The sequence below is a fragment of the Stegostoma tigrinum genome, chromosome 14 (assembly GCF_030684315.1).
Source record: "Stegostoma tigrinum isolate sSteTig4 chromosome 14, sSteTig4.hap1, whole genome shotgun sequence".
NCBI classification, from domain to species: Eukaryota; Metazoa; Chordata; class Chondrichthyes; order Orectolobiformes; family Stegostomatidae; genus Stegostoma; species Stegostoma tigrinum.
This window is the reverse complement of record NC_081367.1, coordinates 52417478-52438821: the sequence shown is the minus strand read 5'-3', so window position 1 is coordinate 52438821 and position 21344 is coordinate 52417478. Positions and strand designations below refer to the sequence as shown.

Sequence of the window (21344 nt, the reverse complement as noted above, 5' to 3'; positions counted from 1 at the left end):
TTCTCTTCCTCAGCAGTCATTCAATGACAAGCGTAAAAAGAACATCTTTTCCCGAAAATTTACCTTCTACAAGAACAAGGAGCAGAGTGAGCAGGAAACCAGTGATCTTGAACGTAAGTAGCTGCAACTAGCTATACCTGCAGAGAAGGTCAATCTCCAAGTAGGGACCTTTACTGTGTTACCATGGCAACATGTTTTTGCTGAATACAACTGGTCCCTCTCTTTATTCTTAACAAATTGGTGTGTCTGTTCCAAGTCAGCTATTTGTGCAAGTTTCAACTTTTAATGTATCGATATACAGAGGTTTTATGGTTTGATCCATGGTTGAGAAACATCCAAACCAGTTACGTTCACACAAAACTGCCTGTCATGGTAGTAATCATGTAATGTGCCACTGACTGTGTTTTCTGTGACTGTTTTTTTTTCTTACTGCTTGCTGTCTGGGGACTACTCAACAGGAGATCCCCGGGTTAGGCGACGACGTTATGGGAACAAAAGGCCTGAGTAAGTGCCGGAAAATCCTCTCCATTCACATTTACCTCCATCTGTTTTCTAAGCTAATTTATGTTGCTTTCTGTAATGGTTTGTAGGTTTCTGCTGGCATGAGGGAGGTTCATGGTTATTGGTTTCTCATCCTTATTTTTACTTTTTTAATCATTACCATGCAAAAGCAGGTTTTAAAATCTCTGGCAGTATTTCCTATGTGAACCTTTTTTTTAGATCAGTTTTTAAAATGCAATGACTAAGAAAATGTAACTGTAATGTGGCCCTTGTGTAAATTTGTATCCATGTAGATGAAATCTGAAGTTTCTTACATCTGTTTGTGGCTGAGTCATTTCTCTGATTTGCATTTGTAAGTAAACATGCTAGCTTACACTGAAATATTAGTTCAGTAGTCAGCTGGTGCTGAAAGATCAAATATCAAATGTTAACATAGGAAGTAGCTGGAGACCTTTGCAAATTATTCCATTTTTATTTTACATAACAACGTCAGTGCAATCACTGTACTGTGAACTGGAGGAAAAATGATATTAAATCAAAGTCTTTTAGTTTACTGAAGCTGATAAACCTCGCTTGGGACAAGGGGTGTTGCGGTGATGGTGTCTGTGTCTTATTTCCCAAACAAAGCAGATGCGAATAGTTAATTGATAGGAATTGTATTTCGCTGTCATGAAACAGGAATGAAGATTGACATTAAAATGCCAGGAAATCAAATCCTATTGGTTCTTCAGTTAGGTACATGACTGATTCTGTTGCTTTTCTGCAAGATTTCACGGCCTCTAGTTGTCTTCCCTTCGATACTCTCACCCTCCCACCACCCCTCAATCCAAGTACCATGTTTTTAAGGTAAGCACACTGCTATCAGCCTAATTGATGACTGGTAGAGATTTGATTGTAACATTTCTTTGTCCTGCCCTGGTACAATTGCTTGACCTCAACTCCATCTGCACCTTTGTGCAGACAGATCAAAATCTCTGCCAGAGATTGAAAAGAGGAGGGACTGTGATTCAGAGTCATCTCAGTGCCGTCCAAGTTACCTTCCACTAAATAAAAGCAAAATACTGGATGCTGGAAATCTGAAATAAGCTCTGAGAATGCTGGAGAAGCTCAGCAGGTCTAGCAGCATCTGTGGACAGAGAAAGAAGAGCTAACATTTCCAGTTTGGTACGATTCTTCCTTCCGAACGCCTTCACTTATCTCCTAATATGTTGATCACTTCCTTGAAGTACACTTGAGGGCTCTGGTTCATTCAGATAGATATAAAAAAAATGCTTGCAAAGCTGAGAAAAGAAGGTAAGAAAACATTTCCATTTTTTTCAGTTCTGCCCATGTGCATCATGACATTCCATACAGCCGTCAGCTAATAGTTCTGTGCAAAAATCTTCCAAGAAGATGACTTGAGGATTATTTGCTTTAGTATCTGTTTTATTAGAAATGTAGATGATTGGATTTTTATCATCTGGATTTATTGTTCTATTCAAATTCAATGTGTTCCCCTTGCTGTCAGGTAAGTTGTTCGTTTCACCTATTAACTGATATTAAGATTATACACATAGCTATTTAGGTTTTACTTAATGATTAGTATTAATAATTAGCTTTCCAACATTGATGTTGATATTTGATTGAATGGGGCCCTTAATCTGGTTAACATCTCTCACAGTGTTCGAGGTAAGGCTGTGAAGATTTAGGTACTTACGTTTTTTTTCAAAAAGGAAGCTTGGGCACTTTTGTGCCAAAACATTGCACCTGCATGCATACTTAACTAACTTAGTTTTGTGCTATGCATTTGGAGAGCAGTCAAGGTTTAGCTGAATATTGTTCCACATGGGGGACGTAGAAGTGCTGTAATGTTATTTCTGAAAGCTTTATTTACAGGCATTGTGGCACTCTGAGTCAAACAAAAGTAAATCTTGAGAACAAGCTTTTGTGGTCGAAATAAAAGCATTCCATTTCAAAGCTTTATCAGTCATGACAGCTTACTTTATAATTAGCTTAAAGAATAATTATCTGATCCCATTATCTGTTGCTAATTCTGGCTCTAAGAATTGCCCAAGTGTGTCAATCCCAATATTCCCTGCTCCAAAATGAACTTTATGTTGTATTTGGTGTCAGAGTGAATATGACTTTTAAGGTAAAAGCCTTCTTAGATACAGATAACAAAGTCTGCCTTTCTACATTGAATCTGTGGATAAGTACATCAATTTTGTGTTGTTGAACTGCAGAGTTAAGGAAGGTCAAATTGCTGATGTCAAATGAGGTGATTTGCTACAACTGACCTCTGTATCTGGACTAAGAGTAGAGAAAATATCTGCCCTTACTTGAAAGTGTCCAAGCGTGTATGTTCCTGGAGAACAATTCAGTGTGGGTGTAAGTTCCCATCCTGTTGATGTAGGTGACTTGTTTATAAGTTCAAAATTGTCAGGAACACAAATTATTGGAGTCAAAATACTTGCACTCAGTTATTGGCCTTTTTAAATTGATACCTCGAGAAAAGAAGTCAGGGCCAGTATGTCCTTCCTATAGATAAGGGGCCCAAAATTGTTCTCAACACTCCAAATGTGGTCTGACTAGAGCTTTTTAAGGCCTCGAAGCACACCCCTGTTTTTATATTCTAATCCTCTTGAAATAAATGCCAACATTGTATTTGCCTTCCTAACTACTGACTGCGAGTTTACCTGCAGAGAATCCTGGACCAAGACTCCCAAACGCCTTTGCACTTCAGGTTTCTGAACTTTCTCCCCGTGTAGAAAATAGTCTATGCCTCTCTTCGTGCTACCAAAGTGCATGACCTTACATTTACCCACATTGTATTCCATCTGCCACTTCTTTGCCCATTCTCCTAACCTGTCTAAATCCTTCTGCAGCCCTCCTTGCCTGTCCCTGTACCTATCTTTGTATGATCTGCAAACTTAGCCAGAATGCCCTCCGTTTGTTCATCTATATCATTAATATATAATTCTAAATTTTCTTTTCTTTCTGCATATTGCATAAATGGAAAATGGCAACAAGAGTCTGGAACCAGTGTAAAGACATAAATAATGGATGTGAGAAAGTTCTGCAGGAATAGGGAAGGAGAAGAGAGACCACTAGAGACTGTGTGGTCATGGATGTTCTAAACAGAATTTACCAAAGAATTGGGAAGTTGAAAGGAAGTCAGCAATGATACAGTTTGGGAAAGGGACAAGATTGATTTAGTCAGTTGCTTGCATCTTATTTTCCCTTATGAAATATCAAAAGAAGATCTATGTGATTTAACAACACTGATATTGTATTGCAGGTCTATATGGGCAGGCTAATCGAAATTGATAAATAATGATCTACTTAGCATTGCTGGCTGTAAAAGATTACTAACAATGGTATCCATTGTCTGGATGAACCAGATGTAGTTCCTTCCTGTGAAGGTTTTTAGTGCTTTAAACCTGTTATTTTGTCCAGAATTGTCGCCAGCATCACCTATGCTGTCAGTTGAAACTTGAGGGATGTATTACCTACTGTATCTGCTGTTGAGATCCTGGGGGCTACTATTGGCCAGCAACTGAACTGGATTACTAATTTAAATACTGCAGCTATAACAGCAGGTCAGACACTGCAAATCTTGCAGCAAGTAACTTACCACCTGATTCCCCAAAGCCTACAAGGCACAAGTCAGGAGTGTGATGGTATGCGCCACCTTTGCCTGGCTGAGCGCAGCTCTAACAACACTAAAGAAGCTTCAGACCATCCAGAACAATGCAGCGTACTTCATTCACCACATTCACAGTCACCACAATCCTCTCTACCTCCTGTTGCTCAGTAGAAGCAGTGTATACCATCTGCGAGATGCGCTACAGAAATTCACCAAGACTCTTTAGCAAGTGCCTTTCTCACCCACAGCCAATACCATCAAGAAGGATAAGGGCAGCAGACACATGGGAACACCTCCCAACTGCAGATTCCCTTCCAAGCCACCCTGCATCCTGACTTAGAAATGTATCCACGCTCTTTCAGTATGCTGGGGTCATAATCCTGAATTACCCTTCCTAACAGCATTGTGAATGGACCTAGAGCAAATAGACAGCAGCATTTCAAGAAGTCAGCTCACCACCATTTTTTTGAGGGTAACTATAGCCAACAAATGTTGGACTAGCCAGCGATGCCTGCAACCCACAAAAGAATTTAAAAATGTGGCTTAATTCTTTAGACATATAACCTTCTTAAAATGTAGTAGAAGTACTGAAAAATCTAAAACATTGTTTAAATAGTATTCCTGAACTAATCCTGCTAACTGGCTCAAACTTCCCTTAATTTCATTTCATCTCTCATTATTGTAAAATTTCTCACTCAGAAATTTATGTGGAGCATTTATTGCGAATAGTGTGTGGTGCTTCATTAAATGTACTGTTAACATTGAGCATCAATGACCCTATAATTCTGAAAGAGGAAAATGTTTTTAAACAAGAACTTGAAGACAAATGTAGATGTTGTGTGAATTACTCCAAAGGTACATCTATTCATAACAAAAAGGAATTTTGGAATGTTTTGTTCTTGGGTAATGTAAATATTTGATAATATGTCTCCAAGTATCTGCCATTATAAATACATGACATAATTCTATAAAATAGCTTGATATGAATGCTGAAAGAGAAGCTAATATTGGAATAAATCAGTCTGGAACACAGCAATCTCATTAACTGTATTATTTATAATCATTAGAGTTATGAAAATGTGCTGACTGATTGTCGAGGCTTGTATTACATCTGTACAAATTTTGTAAAATTTTACTCATTTTTAAAAATGTATTCATAGGATAGGGATGTTGCTAGCTAAGCCATCATTCATGCCCATATTTATTTGACCAGAGACCAGTTAAGAGTCAACCATATTATTGTGGGTCTGGAGTCATATGTTGACCAATCCAGTAAGGACAGCACTTTCCTTCCTTAAAGGATATTAGTTCAGAAATTGTTTTTTCCAACAATCAACAATGATTTCATGGTCGGCTTTACACTCTAAATTCAAGATTTTTATTGAATTCAAATACCACCATCTGCCGTGGCAGGATTTGAACCGGGTCTCCAGAATATTGTCTTGTCTCTAGATTAACAGCAATAACTCGACTCGGCCATCAACTCCTCTGAAAAGTTCAAATCCTGCCACAACAGATGGTGGAATTTGAATTCAATAAATATCTGGAATTAAGAATCTAATGATGACTGTGATTCCATTCTCGATTGTCAAAAAACCCCATCTGGTTCACTAATGTCCTTTAGGGAAGGAAACTTTCATCCTCACCTGGTCTATCCTACATGTGACTTCAGACCCACAGCAATGTGGTTGACTCTTAACTGCTCTCTAGGCGACTGAGGATGGGCAATAAATCTGCCTAGCCAGCGACACCTCATCCCATGGATGAATGAAATAAAGACCCCAGAACATTATCTGGGTCTCTGGATTAATATGCAAAAGTGCTAAAGCCAATCTGTATATATGGGGCAGTTGCTTGCATAAACTAAATATGTTCACAAATCATGTGTGTAGTGAATTTTATTTAATTGTATTTTTTAAAAACACTTAAATCATTTGTTTAAGAAACAAAAACAAACTTCTGTTTCTTTTCCACAATGCGTGTATTTCCGGTTTGGTCAATGGATGCAGAAATAAAAGTAATATATTTTATCTACTAAGCCGAATGACAACTAAACTACTCTGGCTGTGCTGCCTATCTCCTATTATGCCTGACCCTAAGTATGAAGACAAACAGTTTGCCAGTTACCTGTTGCTGAGTCATAGGTGTCCTTCGAGATAAATTCTAAAACGTTCAACAAGTAATACGCCCTTTGACATTTATGGCCTAACATATGCTTAGGACTGGTGAGGTATTGGGTTATGTTTCAGAACCCAATATATGGGTTCAGTAAATTCAGCATTGAGTTATGATTTATCTCTTAGACTTTCAAGTGAATACTTTCATTTTAATAGATTTATTGAGAGATTTTTCTGGACAATATTAATTGAAGGCAAGCACATTTTCAACCTAGTTAGAGGAGTAGAAAGCACTACTCATGTCATTTCTATATGACCACTAAGCAGATTAAAAGTAAGGTGGTAATTTCCTTTAATGGTTTTATGTTGAATTAAGGCGAACTGTTGCATTACAGTATTTGGTATGACAGCATTGACAACTTATTGTGGGAGCAAGCTGTATACATTGCATTGCATGCTGGTTTGCAGACTGCATATATCTGTTACTGCTGCAGTGTTCATTTTAGATTACCATGCTGCTCTTGGGTGGTTAAATTTGTTGGGGCTTTTTCTTAAATTTTTGTACAGGGGCTGTTCAGAATTAAGAGCTTACATTTCCCAGTTCACAGTAATCACATCATCCAAATATTATGCATTTCACGAGCCCTGTGATTGCTTTACATATTTTGGAAATGCATAATTTTATCAATCATCATATGTGTTTATATGTTGCATTTGATATGTTGCTTATGTTTCTTTTATTATGATTTCAGAGCATGTAACCTCTAATGCCAGTGATAGTGAAAGTAGTTACCGTAAGTTGTTTCTTGTTCCGTTTGCTTTTGCGTTCACCCTAGACGTCGCACATTGCCTTTGCAGAGCTTTCAGTGCTGCTACCAAATGATTAATGATTTTCATGTTCTTGGTAACCTTCAGGGAAGCGGGAAAGGTATTCATATATGATTAGTATATATTACCTTGCAGTTTTTCACATTCTAAATAAAGATAGATTGGACCCTTCCTATGCACGTTCTACTCACCACAGAATTTACTCTGAACTTTAAACTTTGGAAATTTTGGAATGATTTATTTGAGGGGGTTCATCTACATTCCATCTCTTGAAGTTGTTTCATACATCTTAAATGGCAATGCTAACCCAACCTTCCCATGTAGACATGGTCATCTTTGTAAATTTGCTTCCTCCTGTAGGTTTCAGCCATGACATGCACAATTTCACTATTAAGCAGATTAATAACCTGTTTGCAAATACCTCATTGTGATTTAATTTGCACAATCCCTGGCTGAGAGAAATTTTGTCTTGATTTGTATACGTTTAGGTAACTGGTGTGATGGTTAAAAGATCTGCTCAAAGACTATTTCTCTCATAGCTTATTGGAAAGGAGTTCCATGAGGAAAATCTCAATTTCTGATTTAGGGTAGACCAATTCCAGTTTTTGAGCTTTGAATTTCCTTGCCTTGCCAACAGAGCTTTGATACTGACACATCTGTGTATTTGCTTTTCATTAAAAGCTCTCCCTTTGGGCAAGCAGGATTGCAAGGGGTAGGAACTTCCATGATTTTGTGTTTCTGGAAAAGAACGTACGATGATTACCTAAGTCAGCTGTATGGAGCAATGTCTCTGGAACCTAGAATGTAATAAGGTGTGAAAGTTCAGAACTGCACCACCAACACTGCTATTGATAAGAGTAAATGTAAAAGATTGCGATGAGACAGAGGCTGGATATATGGAGGTGAAGGAAAGAATGTCACCTATTGTGGAGACAAAATGGCCAAAGGTATAAAAGGTTCTATACATATGTTTATCTAAATGTGAATATGGCATTGTGACGGAGAATCAGCCATGATTATTTTAAATGATGGAGCAGGCCAAAAAGGAGCAAGTATTCTACATTTCCTAGTTTCTATGTCTCAAATGCTCTTAATGACTGTTGAAGTCTAAAGGAAATGACTTAACCTATGATCCAGTGATCTGATTAGGTACATTAAAGCAAAACCTAGTTTTGGTGTAACCGCTGAAAGGAAAGAAAATTGGGATCTTCAGATATTTGAGTGCTACGTCATGGAAAATGCAAGTGACTTATAAGTTCATGGCAATTGAGTTGGCTGCAAATGCAAGTCTGAAGAATGGATATTTTTGTGCATGGAATGTATGCATACTTTGGAGATAAATGTCATTTTTATAGGAGGAATATACCATTCAAGATATGAAGCAAGCAGAAGTTTGTTCACAATCTGTTAAAATATCTTGTTCTGCCTTCGACGCCACCTGTCAGAGCTTTTGCCAATTGTTGAATTAATCACTATCTCCTTTTCTGTAAGGGTGCTAGCCATATATGAATTGCTGCCTTTTAACTGTGTAGTATTGTTGATATTAAATTTGAAGTGCCAAAGACATGAAAGGGCAGCCAGCACTGAAATGACTGTCACTGATTTAGTTTTGTCAGATGTCAACCTGATCAATGGCTAAAAGGACTGATACGCTTAAATACTTGAAAAATGTACTGCAAATTTTACTTCTTTCCTTTCTCCTTCTGCCTTTCTTCCTTCATAACAGAAATCATGATTACAGATGAGTATGGTGAAACAAGAGGTTAATTTCAGCCAGTTCTGTTTATATATTTCTCCTCAAATGTACATTGTTTCTCATCAGTCCTGCTTTTGCATGAGTTGCTTGTGCTCTCAATTTTGTCTTAAATGTTTTGAGCAATTTTTGATAAAGATAGTCTTTTGCTTGACAACAGTTAAAGTTGTACATTCACCTGGTTAATTAGTTGTGAAATGAAATCAAGTTCAATAAAACTCAGGCATGTTTTTTTTATTAAAAACTACTAGGGTGGCACAGTGGTTAGCACAGCTGCCTCACAGCACCAGGGACCTGGTTTTGATTCCAGCCTGGGGCAACTGTCTGTGTGGAGTTTGCACATTCTCCCCGTGTCTGTGTGTGGGTTTCCTCCCGCAGTCCAAAGATGTGCATGTTAGGTGGATTGCCCATGCTAAATTGCCCCTAGTGTTCAGGGATGAGTAGATTAGGTGGGTTATAGGGGGATGAGTCTGGGTGGATGCTCTGAGGTTCAGTGTAGACTTGTTGGTCCGAAGGGCCTGTTTCCACACAGTAGGGATTCTATGGTTCTATGATACCACAGCTCAGCTCAGCTCATTTTCCCAATGATCTGTTTTCTTTCCTCCACCCTTCCATACCCCTTAACAATGAAACTAAGACTTTGGCCTTGGAAATTGAACTACATTGGCCTAATGTCTGGCACAATACATTGGAACCAGACAGGGTGTATTTAATGACATACTGTCAGAAGGTTCAAATGTTTATGATATATTGTTTAGTGGTCACTTCACAGAAATTCCATATCTTGCCAATATGCAGTGATGCCAAGGGATCAATCTTTACTCATTTACTGTAGTACAGTGGAGCCAACAAATTCTGTTTGTCAACTGTAATTTAGAAACAGCACAACACCAGCAAAGATGTTTGTGTGCAGAATTTAGCAGGAACTATTTATTCAGTTAAAAAGCTGTATGGGTATAAAGTTGCTACTTTTAGTTACTGTTTCTTTGATAAACTTTTTTGTGAATGTGCTATTTTAACTGAAGCAATAGCTGTAAAAGCTCTTCACCTGCCATTTTACACTGATGGGTTACATTCTGAAATATAATACGAATAATGACTGATGGAAAAAGATCCTCTGGTCCATTCAGCCTTTCCCATACAAATTATAATACCTTGATGCATCAGATTATGTATAGGCCTCACCCTTCCAAAAACCGTGTGATCTTGGTGAAACAAATTTTGTTGGAAAATGCAGCTCACTGGGATAGCCGAGAGTACAGATCGGGAAACCTGGCAGATTCCTCTCTGACCCTTTAGGTGATCAAAACTAGCTTTGGGATCATTCTAGTCTTAAAAATTTGAAGAAGTACCTGCATTTTATCCAAGGTAATGTCCCTCCCCCTCCCTACCCTCAAAACATCTCTCATTTGAAAGAATTCAACAAATTGATATGCACCTTCCAAGTCTATTCCAGAGATCCACTTATTTCTGGTGAAAACAGGCAGTTGCTTGCCTCTAATTTTACATTACACCTTCCCTAACCTATTCATAAGAGCAAACCACAAAATAAAGCTCCACTTTTTTCTTCCACAATGTTTGAGCAAATCATGAAATGCAGATAATAAAGTGTAAAGGTAACAAATCCTGTCAGCTGTAATCTATAATATTACTGCTTCAGTTTATACTATTGGGATGTTTGAACAGGTAAGAAAGGGTCACACAACTGAATCAAGAATCTCTTCATTGGCAGGTGAAGCGTTAATTTGAGTTGCATTGGGCGTCCATGCTAAATGAAGACATGCTTTAACCAGCTGACCACAAATGTGTTGGTCTTGTTCTTTGCAGATGTGCAACTGTTCAGTACTGTGGAGTGGATAGTCTGTACTTTGGCTTTAAATTATACTTTGTGGTGTATATGCCTTTCTGTGTTAAAATGGCATGAAAAGACTGAAATCATTCAGGATAGAAACAGATGCTTAAACAATCAGGCCTGTGGCCTCATCTTTATGTACAACAGGTGCTAAATTTAATCCCCATTATTCTCCCTACCATACCCTTCTTAATGTTCTTGCTTTTAATTACATATTTTCTTTAATATTTTGTGTGCACATTTCATTTGAACACTGGAAAGGATCCAAGTTGTTCAAACTAGACAAGTGCTCACTAATAAAGGACAGAAAAGAAGTCTCCCTGGAAACCATTTAGACATTGCAATATTGCATCCTATATACTGGACTTTATTAGCATGTCTAAATTTCCTATACTTTCACTCATTTTATTCACTATCAAGAAAACTAGATCTCGGAGTCTGAATCAGAATGCTAATTACTTTTATGATTAATTTTATCATTTATTTTTTTTCTTGCGTTGAGACGCAGAGTTCACCATCACTGGCCTATAACTGCACAATCTTAAGATTTGGAATCTTTTATAAACCAGAATTCAGATTACTGTCTCAACTGATATGCATTCATAAATGATACCTCTCCCCTATTTTACACAATTTTTTTAAGTTTATTGCATGTACAGATCTTTTTAAAGTGTAATCTGGAGTGCAGGATGGAAGCACAGTTTCCATACTGTCCTTCCTAAAACTGATATGATGACGAAACCTTTCTATATCAATGCTTTAATTAAAAAAAACCATGAACCTACAGTCGCTTGTCATAATGTCAATTAAATAATTGGTCACATAACATAACGTGGACAGTATATCTGATTTGAAAAACTTTGCTTTTTAGACAGTGATTGGAATATCCAGTTTTTGTAATAATGTCACGCATTGTCATGTTGAATGAGTGTACCCTGCCACACAAGCAATATTTTAATACTGAATTTCTGCTATATTATTTTGTTGTTTAAAAGTTGCCTTTAATATTGTCTTTTTTTGGAATAGGTGGTCAAGAAGACTACGTTCTCTCCTATGAACCTGTTGGCCAGCAGGAGGGTAAGTGGAAACTGACTATTTAACAGTAAATTAAATGAGGTAACTTCTCTCTCTCTCTCTCTCTCTCTCTCTCTCTCTTACCCAATCAGTATAGTTTTTGAACAAATATTGTTTTCTTTACATCTAATGTCTCCGTTGTTTTCACGTAACATTCCCCTAGTGCTATGGACGTAAATGCAAAGGCACTCTGCCTGTTTGTATAAATGCTATCCTGTGGTCACCTTTTGAGAGGTAAAACATTATTCCAAGATGACTTTTTGCCCAATTTTCTTTCTTCCTGTCAGTGAAGACATCCCATCTGCTCTTGCTCCTTGATAGTCGTATCAAATAGCACAACACAAGTCTGCGGTCTCTTTTGGTTAAAGGCACAGTTTCTTCCTTGTCAACTTTTAGCCTCTCGCACACTTTCATTGTATACAAGAACAGATCAGGGAATTGTTCACGCTTGAGTAATCTTTTGATCAGCTAGATAGAACAAAAGCTCCTTTCCTGTCATCCTTTCTTTAAATTAAAAGACAAGAATTCACACTATGTTCAAACCCCTTTTGTTTGACTTCCATTCCAGCATTGAGTCCACCCAGCTCAAGTTACCAGAAATAGCTTGAATAGGCTTCGAACTGCAGAATCTTATTCCTCTGCTCTTTTCCCTCTATATTATTCCATTCTCCTTCACCACTTCTCTCCCCGAGTCTTACTTCCACCAGCCCCATAGTGCACATAATTCCATTTTGCCTTTGTCAACAAAGCCAGTAATTTGCTGCAATAACTTCTCCATTGCTTTTAGCCTCCTTTCAAGTGCAGAAAAAAAATTGACCCTTGGGCCCTTAGTAGCCTTTGCCTTTAGCGTTTGTAAGCATAGGATCAGTTTCCAGTCTTCAATTCACTCCCAGTATCCTTGATTCCACAAGTAGTGTTCATTTAACATCAAGTCGTGACAGATCAAAGGCTTCCTCGACATTGACAAGACCGAAACAACTCTGTTCTGTTCTCACTAGACATTTCTCACCCTAATCACAATTGCACTTAATCCCCTAACTGCCAACTCAGACTAAAGCTAACTGCTATAGCATCTTTTTCACTATGCTGCTTGATCCTGAACTGAGCTCTCTCAAACAATGAACTCTTGTAAATTGCTGAAACCGCATTACAGCCTCCTTTATTATCACCACTACCAGTAAAAACCCTTGTTATCTCAGTTTCTGCAACACCCTACACCAGCTCCACAAGTTCTACTCTCTCAGATTCAAAATGGCTAAAATTCTTACTTTTGTGTCTATTATGTACAATGTCTCACTTATCTATGAAATCTACCCAGCTTGTTCTTATCTGTGCATGTGACCTCATTTTACCCTATCATTGCAATCCTGTCTAGTACTTCAGGCAAGCTGATGACCTCTTCTCCTACTTTGCCTCTACATTTTGACTCCACACATGCTTGCACTTCGCCACTAAAAGCAGAGCCTTTGACGATTATAGCCACCAGCTCTGGAATTGTAAATTTGAACTCCATTATAGAATAGGAGAGAGTTTGGCTCATCGAAATGGTGTCAACTTTCTGGAGAGCAGTTTAAGTCCTGTTCCCTTGCTCTACAAGTTTATTTCATTCAAATATCCACACCATTTTCTTTTGCAATCATTAAACGTCTTGAATTTCTCCATTCTCATAGGCAGCGTGTTCGAAGTCAGTAGCACATACTGCACACTTCCACCTCCCCTGCCTCTCTTGCCCAAGATCTTAAATCTATGTTCTTCTATGGTCAGCTATTGGGAATGGCTTTTCTTTGCCTACCGTCAAATGCTGTCATAATCTTTTACACCCCAACCAAGCCTAGCCTCAATTTCCTTTGCTCCAAGGAGAACAGTCTCAGCTTCTCCAGCCTAACAATGTGGTGAACACTCTTGTCCCTGAAATTATTCTGTAAAATCTCCCTGACAGATCCTCAAACAAGCAGAAATGCAACTTAAAACATGTTAGGATCCTGTGGCTGGTAGAATTTTTTAGCTAAAGCCGACAACTTATTTTACTGAGTATCCAGTTGGAGAAATCTTATTTTACAAGGTGATCTACGTTACTTTATCTTCCTCATTTAGAAAAATGTCCATCTTCAACCTCCTCGTTCACTATCATCTCTAAATTTTCTCTAAATTTCTACTCAGTATTTGGTTTTCCTTATCTTCTGGAGTGCAATGAAGTACTTTCTTTGTTGAAAATTTTCATAAACTGAAAGCACTCTTTGGAGACAAATCTGCTGGAACAGAGAGGTATAGTTTAATGGTCAGTCTGCTGGGAAGTTGGTATTTGAAGTCTGTCTGCCAATTGGTAAAGAGATGTAGACTTAACTTCAGTTCTAGGATTAGCCAGATAACTTTAATAGGAGTGTAGCTTTATATGTCTACTGGTGCATGGGAAATGTTCAAATGTTTGTTGGAGGCAAAAGTAACCTTAATGACTACTACAAAAGAAAGGAATGTCTGTAACTGCTGCCAAAATATATAGGTTAAGGCTGATGCCCCAAGCTAGATTCTACTGCTGTAGGAATGTATCAAACATTTCAACATGTTTACTTTATTTAACTGTGTTTCTGTTTTTGTCATATAGTCCGTTACTCTCGTCCTGTTATAATTCTGGGACCCATGAAAGATCGAATTAATGATGATCTGATCTCGGAGTTTCCAGACAAATTTGGATCTTGTGTTCCACGTATGTGCATTATTGTTGTAATTTAAATTACTTAGAATATTAGCAAAGGTCGAAGAGTTTTCTACTGAATTGGCTATTATAAAGGGAAACTATCTCCACTCTAGTGTGTCACAGTCAAACTGCTAACTCCTTAATGTCACTTGTAGGACATCTCTCTGAGATGAGACAAAGTTCTGTACAAGCATTTGTTCTCAGATTACATCTATTCAACAATTGGATCCTTGTGATAATGCAAGATATTGAACGAGGCTCCAGTTACAGTTTTAAATATCTCTTTTACATTTTAGGATAATAAGGAAATTAAGCAGAATATATCAACTCTTTTGTTCTAACCTCTCCTTTCAAATGTTGTTAGCTTGTGAGATCTTTTTATTGGTGTAATTCCTTTAAATTGATGTATTTAATTGTTAGAAGCCAAGATACAATCAAACTACTGCTTAGCATTCATTGCTTCACATTCCAGATGTCTGGCTGACAAATGACCATTAATTTCCTTAGACTGCTCATATCTGAAATGCTAATATCCACGTTAAAGCACAGTAGCTGAAGTACTGAATATATCAGTCTGTATAGCAAGATAATGGTATTGAGCTTGCAAATATGCTCCAATGCCTCAATTATTCTCCACATTGCGGCTTTGCCCTTGCATTCAGCAACTGTACAATGGCTCTGCCAACTTCAATTTGAAGTCCACATCTTTCGAAATAAATGTTTTCGCTGTTCCTTTTCAACTATTGCTGTCACTGGTTAGGCTAACAATATCACTCAACAATATCACTGGTTTCCCACAGAAGGATGTAATGCTAGATCACCTTTTTAAACTGTTACAGTCTATAGATTGTTGCAACATATGGCTTGCTTGGCCATTTCAGAGCGCAGTCAACTGTCAGTCACATTGAAGTGAGCTAATAATGTTATAAGCAAGAATCATAAATTCTGAAGTGCTAATAGTTCAACAGAGGGAGTTGCTTAATAAATTGCTTCAAGCTATTGCCATTTCATGCAAGAAAGAATGCCAGACTGATGGAAACATTGTCTTCTACTGATGCACATAGAAGTAATAAGTTAAATTTGTTTGGAGATAATGGGAACTGCAGATGCTGGAGAATCCAAAATAACGAAGTGTGGAGCTGGATGAACACAGCAGGCCAAGCAGCATCTCAGGAGCACAAAAGCTGACGCTTCGGGCCTAAACCCTTAGACCTCTCTGATGAAGGGTCTAGGCCCAAAACGTCAACTTTTGTGCTCCTGAGATGCTGCTTGGCCTGCTGTGTTCATCCAGCTTCACACTTTGTTATCTAAGTTAAATTTGTTTGAACTGTTTTAACTTCACCTCAAGCAGGCATCAATCGGCTAAGAAATTGATGATTCAGTACTTGGTGCTAAAGCTCAGATGTGGCTGGTATGAAACATAGAATCTGTCACTGAGTTTCTTTGTAAGATCAGGGCTTGGGCAATGAGGAGGGCGCTTTATTCTGCAGAGGTCTGATCTGTGAGGTGTGGATCCTGACACTGACTGTTAAATCTCCGCTGAAACATCTTTGAAATCTGTTTGTGTGCCTGGTAATTCACAAACGTGCGGAGAAAAGGAAAGCATAAATGGTTTGATGGAAGTGTTTCACTTTCTCCAGATACAACCAGACCAAAGCGTGATTATGAAGTTGATGGGCGAGACTATCATTTTGTTACATCTAGAGAGCAAATGGAAAAAGACATTCAAGATCACAAATTTATTGAGGCTGGACAATACAACAACCATCTGTATGGCACGAGCGTGCAGTCTGTAAGAGAGGTAGCGGAAAAGGTAAAGGGTATCCATAAAGGTATCATCTAAAATCAACCAGTTTAACACTTGCCCTCTATTTGAAGAATGTGTTGTTCACATGCACAGCAGAATATGATATTTATTAATAATGAAAATGTATCCACTAATAGTGCATTACTGTTATTGTAGTGCTAAGCAACTCTTTACTATTGAGCTAAATTGATCAAAATGCAGACTATCTTATCAAACCATGAGTATGTAAACATATATATATCTTTGAACAACATAGAATCTAAATCTTCAGTATAAATTTGGTACGTTTCCTAATATCTCCCTTTATTTGTTGTTTAGGGTAAACACTGTATCCTCGATGTGTCAGGAAATGCAATTAAGAGGCTTCAAATAGCCCAGTTACATCCAATTGCTATCTTTGTCAAACCAAAATCAGTTGAAAACATCATGTGAGTACAGACTACAGCCTCTAAGACCAAGGTTTTCAGAATTTGTTTTGGGGGTATGACCTTTTTTTTCCCCTTAGAACTTTTTCTATCTCCACAAGCACCACCAAAGCTTTCAAGGAGTTAACTTGAGTTAACTGTGGCCATATCCTCAAGCTACTCAAATAGCATCTCACCCTCAACACAGCAAGTGATTTCTAACTGAGCTGCATTGGGTGACACACACTGCCTGCAGCACTTCTCAGAAACTATTTCAAATCTCACCCAAACTGTTAATAATTATCTCTTATTTATGGACCACCTGAATCTGGTTACAACAGATGAAGATGAGATACGCTGCAGTAAAGCTCAAATTGGGACTCTATGCCCTGTACTTCAAACAAAATCTCAGCTGGTGCCATCAAGGATCCTGGTTTGCAGTTGCAACAACATGCTGTTAAAATTATTTGAGGCATTTACCTTATTGAGAAATTATTGGTATGATATTCTCCAGCACTGCTCCTTAAGGAAACAAAATTCACTATAGGGTGGCAGATCCAGTAAGTGAGATGGACCATTTGTGATTGGCTTCTGCATTCAGAATCTGAGCCCAGTGCTCCTAAGATTAAAAATGTTATAGTTTTGAATCTCATTTCTTTTTAAATCAACAAAAAGGTGATCCCATCTGGCCAGGTACTGATTCAACAATGTTAAACAAATTTGACAGCTTGTTTAGTATTAAATTCTAAGGACATCAGTGCTGTTAAAACAAATTTTTTTTTGTTTTTCTGCACCATTCATGCTAAAGCTGTGGTGGCCCCCTACCGTTGAGAAGGGAGATTCGATTGATGATGTGAGCTGAACAAGAACATATACAAAATACAGTCACACAGTTACTTTGCTGAGCCTCTTCTTTTGAAAACTTCTATTAGATCACTATCTATATTTTACATTTCTCTAACATTTCTGTGGTGACCCTCAGAAGCAGCATCTGGGCCTGATGTAGCAATTATTTTATTCATTTATGGGATGCGAACTTCTCTGGCTGGGTCAGCATTTGCTACCTATTCTGAATTGCACGTGGAAAAGTGGTGGATAGCCCCCTTCTGAACCCCAGCAATCAGAGGTGGGTAGGTACATCTACAATATTGTTAAGAAGCAAGTGCAGGATTTTGACTCAGTGACAATGAAGGAATGCCCAAGAGACTGCAGGTCAGACCCAGCTCTCTGCATTTTTTCATAGTTTGAGTCATGAACTATCTCCTCTGCAGACTTGGAAACCCTGGAAGGAGGGCCAAAGATGATGGCAAATTTAAAATTTGTTTTTACTTACTGAGTAAATCTTTAGAATCTGCTGCCTGCCCTCTCTAAGTCAGAGACTGCTGAAACTGGACTCAAATTGTCCCCTCCTCCACAGTCCCTTTCTGCCACTGTTCAGCCATGCTAGAGTTGGTTTGCATCAAGCGTGCCTACAGATGATCTTGGTAGACGAGGACAGGAAGTGTTCTCACTCCAAGGCCTGGACTGCATAGCATGCTTGCAAAATGCTGCTCCTGTTCAGCACCAGGACAGGGAGGGCAGATGGAATTAGGAAGACTGACCCAGAAATCTGTTTGCATTGCTACTGTTCCCCTGTTGATGGTGTTAACCAGTTGCAAGTTCCTGTGTTTGGCAGTCATGTCCAGAGTTTGAGTTCTATTATCTTTCCCCATTAGTTTCACATGACACTGATTTAGGTTATGGGAAATTGGTCTTGTTATATCTACTGACTATAGCTTTGGATAGACTGGCTTTAAGATCTGAAGCAGAACTTTAATATTAACTATTATACATCAGTTCATGTAACTTTGGAAAGGTAAAGAAGCAGTTAAGCCAAAGAAAGTATATTACCAGTGTTTAGTATTTCTTAATTGTAGGGCCTACTAGATTGCCCATGGCACTGCTTTACAACACTAACATTTCTGTATTCTTTATCAGCCCTGTGTTAAAATGGACTTTTTTTGGACTGAGTATAGCTGTTTCACACACTGCGAATAAAAGATTTTACTTCCTTTTCAGGGAAATGAATAAGCGATTAACAGAAGATCAAGCAAGAAAAACTTTTGAGAGAGCTATAAAACTTGAACTGGAATTTACAGAACATTTCACAAGTTAGTCTTCTATTACCTCTTGTGATAACTGTCTCTGTGATTAAATTATAATGAATGCTCAAAATTGTACTGTTATTTTCACTTAGACAAAAGTCAGATGGTTTACAAATGAAATGTTGAGAAAGCTTCATTAAAGTCAACCAAGAATTGTCTACTTCATCCTTGTTAACAAGGACTGATGTTGTAATAATTTGTCTTACTGTTGTATGTTAGTCACTTTTATGTGAAATTTTTCCTGACATCTGGTGTATTTTTTTAATCCTTTCAAACATTTTAATCCCCTGTTCTAGCCCTTAAAGTACTGTTTCGAATTAAGTTCTTCAACCATAAATTCACATGGAATCATACGTTGAGAGAGAGGTGATTTTGTGATCTCTTAAGTTTGAATTAGATAGAGTCCAGGACCCTTGAGGCAAAACATATCCTCTCCCAGTTCTTTCTGGTGTTTTGAAATAAAACCAGAAAAGAGACTATTCAAAACCAGTCAGTGAGCCAATGCAAAGAGAAGAGACAACTTATGAAATTTTGAGTGGGATCTCTAGCAGAATTCAGTTACCAATCTTTGTGTCATTTATGGTTCCTGGTCAGTCAATTTCCAGAATTTTCTGATTTTATTTTAATTTAAAATAGCCAGTGTTTTTTTTTTCCTTTTGCTATCTTGCCTTTGAAAAGGTAAAAAGTGGAAAAGATCCAAGCTTCCATATAATGACTCCTGCTTCTGCTTTCATCAGGTATTGTACAGGGAGACTTACTGGAGGAGATTTACAACCAGGTGAAGCAGATTATTGAAGATCAATCAGGGCCTTACATCTGGGTTCCAACCAAGGAGAAACTGTGAAGTCATTTCATAATTATCATCATCCATTGCTCGCAATGAGGCTGGGCCCCCTTCTACAGGATTCACTCTCTCCTGTTGATCACAGATCTTTCTCTCTCTTTTTGTGTGTCATGAAAAGTGATTTGTCTTTCACCTGGGGGCATTCACATCTCCTATTTGTGAAAATTGCTTGTACGTGATACCTGATAAAATTACCATCGTAGTTTTTTTTAAAATGAAGGGGAAAGGCCTGACTAACTGTTGAAGGGAGATTCTATGGTACAGTTCCTTAATGTTTAAGGGCAACAATTCTTCAGCAATTTTCGGAAAAGCTTTATATATATTTTTCTTTTAATAATAAACTGAAAGAAAGGAAAAGTAATCTTCATGTTTAGCATTGGGTTTAGAAACTAAATAATTCTAAGCAGATTTTTGCACGATGAACTTTTGAAGCATGGTTTGACAGTGGAAATCCTAATGACTTTGTTCTCTCTACCTGCATTACTTACTCAAGCCATTATTTGAGCTGTCCTTAACTTTTCATTTTGGCGCTCATTCAGTAATTTCTGCTTTTTTTTGAACAAATTATGAAACATCAGTCTTTAAAATACAAAGGAATTTTTCTTCACTTTACAAGGGTTCTTGACAAACCATGCTTTTATTTTTGTTTTTTCTTTTGCCAATTCAAGTGCACGATAACTGAATATGATTATACTGAATGCCGGTGAGAATGTGTTCAAGTGACATTGAGAATAATTTACTTTCACTCTTGTGGAGAATCTACTTTTATGAATTTAATTGAGAGGGGAAGCAAAGAGAAACAAGTAAATATAATGATTATTTTAAAAAGATAATGGACGTGACTTTCAATAGGAATTTTCAAAAAAGAATGAACTGGGAAATGGGGTGAGTATAAATGAGGAAATGGATTTGGCTGAGGATTGGAACTGAAACTTAATCATGATATTTGTAATGGAGCGTAAACTTGAGATTTTAAGATATATAAATAATTAACCCTCAGTAACTATGTATTTTGATATAAATGATCAACTATATTATGCGTACTTTTAACAAAATATACTCTATAACTTACCAGGAATATGTTTCTTTAAAATAGCTGCACATATATTTTATTCCTTTTTAACCATCTCTCTCTTCATGAATGTTTTCTTTTTTAGACCTGACTTAGTGTTATCATTTTAACCATAAGGATCATATGGGAAATGTGGTGATGGGGATGAAACAGTATTTTGAGAATAAATGCAAGAATTAAAATGCAAAAGAAACCAGTTCTCCTCTTTCCCCTTATCTATCCCTGTGATTTCTACGTGAGGTTATTCGAAGTGATGTGCATGTTTTCAAAATGTTAAAGCAATTTGAAATAAAATAATTTTTACATTTTATGTACATTTCCAAGTGGGAATTGCAAAAATGTCATATCTTCCATGTAGCTCTCAATCAGAGGCTTCTGTGTTGAGAAAATATATTTTAGCAGTTATAGGGTATGTTCTCAAATGAAACTTTAACACTACATTTAGATTAACTGCCTGGTACCCAACCTTTGCTAGTAATTTGGAAATGATATGTTTTATATAGGAATAATGTGCTTACAAACAGTTCAGTACACTTGACCCTTCTGGTGCTGCAGTTTGTACAGACTCTCATCTAATCCATTCCATTGTCAAGAGGGGAACAGCTAATAAACATTATTGTACAATTTA

General features: G+C 37.5%; 1 protein-coding gene across 29 annotated transcripts in view; it reads left to right on the top strand.

Moving 5' to 3' along the window:
- Window positions 1-21344, top strand: part of LOC125457523 (disks large homolog 1-like) — a 406012-nt gene extending 384668 nt beyond the window's left edge. For 15 of the 29 annotated variants that reach the window (XM_059651157.1, XM_059651153.1, XM_059651152.1 and 12 more), the window contains 8 exons: window positions 14-113; window positions 6996-7037; window positions 11703-11753; window positions 14353-14454; window positions 16086-16258; window positions 16571-16680; window positions 18715-18806; window positions 19538-21344. In XM_059651157.1, coding sequence (XP_059507140.1) covers window positions 14-113; window positions 6996-7037; window positions 11703-11753; window positions 14353-14454; window positions 16086-16258; window positions 16571-16680; window positions 18715-18806; window positions 19538-19644 — 777 coding nt within the window. In that variant the 3' untranslated portion in view covers window positions 19645-21344. Of the gene's footprint in view, window positions 1-13; window positions 114-458; window positions 505-6995; window positions 7038-8797; window positions 8834-11702; window positions 11754-14352; window positions 14455-16085; window positions 16259-16570; window positions 16681-18714; window positions 18807-19537 lie in introns of all 29 variants that reach the window. The other 14 variants (XM_048541837.2, XM_048541831.2, XM_059651154.1 and 11 more) reach the window with 5 other exon arrangements.